This window comes from Octopus bimaculoides, chromosome 1 (genome assembly GCF_046866305.1).
Source record: "Octopus bimaculoides isolate indiv1 chromosome 1, ASM4686630v1, whole genome shotgun sequence".
Classification (NCBI taxonomy): domain Eukaryota; kingdom Metazoa; phylum Mollusca; class Cephalopoda; order Octopoda; family Octopodidae; genus Octopus; species Octopus bimaculoides.
In genome coordinates, this window is record NC_142928.1 from 98,261,914 (window position 1) to 98,268,924 (window position 7,011).

A 7,011-nucleotide genomic window follows, 5' to 3' on the forward strand; every position below is an offset into this window, starting at 1 on the left:
GAAATTGATCATATTTTCCTTGAGTCCCATATAGTTCTCTCATTGCAGTCTAAAAATAATTGTTTCGGTTGGCATCTTTGTGTCTTTGTGAGACTCTTCTTGAGTGAACAAGGTATGTAGTTGATACAGTTTTAGCAAGTAAGCCTTGTTCATTTAATCTAGATAAAATGACTTGTTTCCAGGAGTGTCGTTGCTTTTAATGATTTGAGCTATCAGAATAACAATGTTTCTAATGCCACTGGTATAAACTTTTCCGCCAATTTGGTGCTTGTAGTTGGCGGAATTTTATTTATGTTAGGAGGTTTCTGTGATGGTAGTCTCTCGTAGTCCGAGAAAGACAGCTCTGTAATTTCTTGCTGAACTGTAATATGAAGAAGTGTAACATGAGGAACAAAGTGCTATTCACCTACCTCACAGTGTCGACTGTCCAACTTGGTTAAATCAGAGGTGCGCCTTGCCCGACTAACCTATCACTAGTACCTACGGCAAATTCCCTTTCTAGCTTGTACGTCTACACGCGTCCGTCCGCTGCCACTGCCCAAGGCTAAAGAGGTTCACGATTGTCCTACCTCCGCCCACTTGACCTCGCTCACTCTTCCTCTTCCGGTAGGGCCCCTTCAGTCATTGACGTCAGTGACTCTTTCCCCCTGGTTCACCTTATCTCCATATGAACAACATGCACAAATAGTGATCGAATGTATGTGCTGCACATTAGGTCACTCCAGTCAACTGACGTTGCCTGAACAGGTGAACAGTTTACCACACGTCAGGTATCGAAGTGATCGCAGAGCAACGCGAGATGAACACAACGCACTATCTGATCCAGGAATTGAAACGACGATCTCGCGATCATGAGTGCAACACTGTAACCATTAGGCTATGTACCCTCACCGGAGGTTTCTATACGGTCTTGGTAAATGATAGATGAAGCCAGATGGCTTTTTCTTTTTCCTGTTTTTTTTTAAATCTGTGGTGTTTGTATTTTCAAATCTCTTTAAAAGTATCCCAGATCAATAACATTCATCCTGGATAGCTGCTAGTCGACGGCTGCAGGAAAAAACGTACAGGAGAGAATTCCAGAAGGCTGTCACTGTGGGAAGCCAGGACGAGGTGCAGTGGCTAGTGTGGATCCCATGAGGAAAATTATGGGTGACATGAGAGGGAGTGACGAGTGACATTGGAATGCCTGAACAACACAGGTGGCACGTGACCAGCCAGTCGCTTGTGAATATACATTCTCTGAATTCGTCGCTTAAGATGGGGCTGAGTCATCACAACAAAACAGCTTTCTCGCTAGAATTTAGATAACAACAATGGTAAATGGTTACAAGTTAAATCTTTGAAATGTTTTTATTTCTCAGTCCACGATTTGCAAAGTACGTGTTAGCTAATCACTTCCTTTGCCTGAAAATCCGAATTTACCTTTATTCTTTTGTTTTTATTTCCTCATCGGTACTTAATATCATAACCATGTACATCAATCATGATGGTACAAATGAAAATATTTAATCTTGGTTTCGTAGCACTTTTCCATAAACATTCTCTTATTGATTTCTCAAGAAATATTCACGACATCCGAACAATTTGCTTTTATCATTATATTTAAAATTTTATATTAAGTTTTGTTTTTCAAGTCTAATATATCCTTAACCTTTTTTTAAAAGGTTATAGATTGTGATATGTGGGATATTAGGTCACCCTTTCTTAAATGAGGCTCTCATGTTGACACGTGCCCCTAATTCTTTGGAAGTAAATTCATAACTGCCTTCAAATAAGCCCTCCCAATTAATAACTGAGATTGTAAGATACTAAACAACTTCACTAGAATAAATAATGCACTATAAGTTGTAAGGTTATGTCTTTAGAAAGGTATTGAAACCTCTTGACATTATTGTTCTTGTTGGCACTCCGTCGCTTACGACGTCGAGGGTTCCAGTTGATCCGATCAACGGTACAGCCTGCTCGTGTCACGCTGAATATCCCCGAGAACTACGTTAAGTGTACACGTGTCTGTGGAGTGCTCAACCACTTGCACGTTAATTTCACGAGCAAGCTGTTCCGTTGATCAGATCAACTGGAACCCTCGACGTCGTAAGCGACGGAGTGCCAACAACAACAACAGTCTTGATCAACAACGTTGAATCCAAAACTACCCTGTCTTTTTCATTATTGGCATCCTGTATTGTGTAAGTCTACATTAACTAATATTACTTTTTAAAAAGACACCTCAGAGCGTGACTTAACTGAAATGCGGTTACTATCTCTAATAAGTTGAACGACTATGCAGAAGCTTGCATTGTTCGTGTAGATTCTTTGGGTAGCCGCAGGAACCATGAAGTGTTGTATTCTCGCTAAATTCTAATTGTCGGCGAGAACAAAAGAAAGATAGAAATAATGTTTCATTTTCAACAAACAATCTTGAAATTATCTTCTTTGTATTTATGCTAGCAGTTGTTTCGTCTGACTGTGTGTGCGTGCGCGTGTATGTGTACGCGTGTATGTGCACGCGTGTATGTGTGTATGTGTGCGTGTGCGTATGTGTGAGAGTGTGTATACATATACGTCCTTACATAGATATATACGCGTGCATACACATACATACTCACACAGGCATACACATACACACTCACACACACATACACACACACACACACACACACGCACGCACGCACACACACACACACAAATATGGTGTCTGTCAGCGTTGGTGTCAGGCGGTCGGTCTGTATGCTTGTTGTGCTTGTTGGTTCGGAGAAGCGGAAAACTCCTGACTTGCTGCCCTTTATAATTGGCGAGGGTCCTCAAGTTGCATTTCAAACTACGCCTGGTTAACCCCGCAAAAAATCGGCAAGTCAGAGGGAACATAAACAAATAAATAATATAAATAAACAAAACTGAAGTCTAACGTGAAATTAAAAGATGTCAGATGGGGATGGGTGGGTTAAACGTGGATATGAAGACAAGACAGAGAAGGAGAGGAAGGATAGGGTGGGTATTTCAAAGAAGGTGACATATTGAATGGAGGAGTAACTTTAGTTAGGATAGGGAGAAAGCTAAAAAGGGAAAGAAAGAAAAAGAGTTGGTGCAAAGAATGACAAAATCAGAAGGGCGTGAATTTAAAGAAAATGTGTAAGAACAAAGCAATTTTTTTCTCTATTATTTTCCATTAATTTTTTGGTTTGTTTTCTGTATATTTGGGAAACGTTTCGTCTGTTTTCATTCTTCCTATCTATCTATCTATCTATCTATCTATCTATCTATCATTTAAATACTTCTTTGCCCTTCTTTTTACATGAAGAGTATCCTCCCTCTCCTCCTTCTCCTCCTCCTCCTCATCATCATCATCCTCATCACCATCATCCTCCTCCTCCTCATCATCCTCATCATCGTCATCATCATCATCATCGTCTTATCCTTTATCTTCATCTTTCCTTCATCCAGATCTTCTTCTTTTTTTCTCCGAAAAGCGTAGATCTCTCATTACATCTGACGATGTTCCCTTGTCTCTTTTCATATTATATCTCTTATCTACTTTCACTACACACACACATACACACGTCTGTGTGTGTATGTATACGTGTATGGATATTCATATATATGTACATTTAGGAATAGGTCTATGGTAAAGAACTTGCTCCCCAACCACATGGTTCCATGTTCAGTTCCACTACGTGGCACCTTGGGCAAGTGTCTTCTTCTATAGCCTCGGGCCGACCAAAAGCTTGTGAATGGATTAAGTTGACGAAACTGAAAGACGGTTGTAGTGTGTATGTGTGTGTGTGTGTGTGTGTGTATGTATGTATGTGTATATATATATATATATATATATATATATATATATATATATATATATATATATATATATATATATATATATATATATATATGTATGTATGTATGTTTATGTGTGTTTGTTCACTCCCGCCATCGCTTCAAAACCGATAGAATGAATACTAGGCTTACAAAGAATAAGTCCTGGGGTCGATTTGTTCGACTAAAACCCTTTAAGGCGGGGCTCCAGCATGGCCGCAGTTAAATGACTGAAACAATGACTAGAAGAAAGAATAAAAGAATATATATATATGTGTGTGTGTGTGTGTGTGTGTATAAAATATCTATGCATATATATATGCGTATACATACACAAATATACATATATATGCATATGTGTGTGTTGTGTCTTTTGTGTGTGTGTATGAGAAAGAGAGAGAGAGAGAGAGAGAGAGAGATGATATAAGTATATATACATACATATATATATATATATATATATATATATATATATATATATATATATATATATATATATATATATATATATATATATATATGACTTCCATTATGATATTTTCTATCTTCCTTTCTTTCTTTACCTCTCTCTCTGTCTCACACACACGCACGCACACGCACACACACACACACCCTGTTTCTTTCCTCTTGTCTTTCCACCTCAGTCTGCTTCTCACTCTTATACCGCCATTCACCGTACCCTTCCCCATCACTCGCCGAAACCACCACCACCACCACAATCACCACCACCAAAAACAACGACACCAACACTAACACCAATACCACCACGCCTAGCCGCAGCAGGTCACAAATTAAGCTAAACAATAGATTAAAAAGCTGCTTCTTCACTCAACACTTACCTACCCTGCCACCCTTGCCCCGCCCTTCCATCAGTCGCTTTGATAACCGAAAGTGAATCTAAAGTTTAAAGCAGCAGGGAGTGAGATGTAGTGTGGTAGTTAAAGCGGTAATTGTTAAACTGAAGTGGAAGACAAGAAAAAAGGAGAAAAAAAAAAGAAGAAACGGAAGGGAGGTAAGTAGTTACTATATACAACAAAGTGTTCGGTTTGTTTCTAAAAAGACTGATGATAGGATCTTCCTTTAATATCGATTTCAAATTTTGGGACGAGGCCAGTAATTTTGAGGGAGCGGGTAAGTCGATTGCATCGACTCCAGTACTCAACTGGTACTTGTTTAAAGTTGACCTCGGCGAAATTTGAACCCAGAACATAAAGACGGAAGAAATGCTGCTAAGCATTTTGCCCGGCGTGCTAACGATTCTGCCAGTCTTCATGAATATTAATGACGTGTAATGACGTAGGCACACCGTATTCTGTTATACAACCTTAATATACTACAAAGTATATTGAACGCTTTCTAAGTCAATACTGTGTTCTACTGAGTTAGCAGTGCTATTACATCACTTGTTAAGGTTATCGCGACAACTAATGAAGGAGCTAAACTCCTGAAATATGTCATATACTCCCATTATCCATTTTTCATCTTCGATCGCGTTGTTGTTTACATCAGGCACCTCGGATACGAAACGTCGTAACAAAATCAGTACTGGTTATAATTTCTATAGAAAACGTGTAGAGATAATCTTATCAAATCTTCGTTAAATAATGACGAGGGTGGGTGTTAGTGAAAAGAAGTTATTAGGCGGCTCCTCTTGCATATTTACTCATACAGTAACCAATACTCCACTGCTTCTACATGCGTATATCATTGCGTAACTTCGAACAAGCTATAGAGACAGGAGCTTTTGGGTGGTCATCGAGATGTTAGATTGAAATAGCAACCAAATTCCCCTCAAGTCAGCCGTCTACTTGGTTCTTGGTAAATAAATAAATAAATAAATAAATAAATAAAACACGTCGGATAACGTGGCCTTGGGTCGGATACGGTTGAAATACCTTCGATGAAGGCCTACGAGAAGGCGGTTTTAACTGCTACATCGGTTCGAGGTTCAGAGAGACCCCATCCGCCCAAAAGAAAAGGGGGGAAAAACTATATGCGAAGAACATGTCTAAAAAAATGCTCAATACCCATGAATTTTGAAACAACATCATTCTGGATTTCATTGCCTTATTTATTGATTGGTTTCGGCCATTATCGGCGTAGGCCATGACTAACTCAATAGTACCAGCTGCTCTAGGGAAGCTATTATTCTTGATCTCAACACTCTCTCAAATATTTTGATATGTGAGGTGAGTGAGATTGGACGGTAGTTTACTGGGAGCGATTTAGTCCCTCTTTTAGAAATAGGAACGACTGACTGGGGGAGAAAGTTTTGAGGAATAAAACCAGCATCCAGTGATTTCCTCTAGAGATTTGCAGGAGGAGCTGCAAGTTGCTGTCTGCATTCCTTCGGTACTCTAGCAGGGAACCTGTCTGGACCCACTGCTGAATCAGGTTTGATTTCTTTTAATGCTGCTAGGATGTCAGTAGCGTCGAAGGTTATGTTGGAACGGACATGCTGAGGATTCAAAGAAGCAAAGCTGCTTGAGTCAATTGAATCAGGGTCACTAAAAACAGCAGTGTTGACTTTGCAGAATCTCAGACATGTCTTTGTCATCACTGTGAAGGATGCCGTTTCCGTCAACCAGTAGGCCGATAGAGGAAACTGTTATCCTATGTGTTTTTGCAAAGAAGTAAAAAAACTTTAGGATCATTCTTGATGTTTTTAATAGCCCAGGCGTCCACTGTAGTTATTTGGTCGTTTATGAGGGTTCTCATACAGTCCTGCAGCTATTGCTTCTTTGTTTTCGAGGTTGTTAATGTTCTCGACTGGGGGTGCTGCTGATGGTAGTATTTTAGAGTATTGAGTTTTCGGTTTATTCTTTTTATTCTCCTGATGAGCGCTTTTCTCTGTTTTGGAATCCTGCATCTACTGTTATTTATGAGTCGCGAGGGTGTGTGTTTTGAGCATGTGTGGGTGATTGTGTCCGCAAAAAGTTGCCATGCGTTTGTGTTTGTTGTGATACTGGAGGAAGCAAGGGTCACAAATATCTATCTACTCATCTGCCTATCTACCTACAAACGAAACTACCTACCTACCTACCTACCTACCTACCTACTTACCTACCTACCTACCAACAAACATACATACATATATGTGTGTGTATGAACTTGTATGTGTGTATATGTACATACACTTATATTGACGTGTATATATGCATACATACACAGACATACATATACGTATTTATATAGGAAAGA

General features: G+C 39.4%; 1 protein-coding gene across 1 annotated transcript in view; it reads right to left on the bottom strand.

The window, feature by feature from the left end:
* Positions 1–212: 212 nt before the first annotated feature.
* The window catches only part of LOC149137639 (uncharacterized), a 92,823-nt gene continuing 86,024 nt past the window's right edge, over positions 213–7,011 (bottom strand). Inside the window, exon 2 of the mRNA XM_089348367.1 lies at positions 213–361. Coding sequence (XP_089204493.1) covers positions 213–361 — 149 coding nt within the window. The remainder of the gene's footprint in view (positions 362–7,011) is intronic.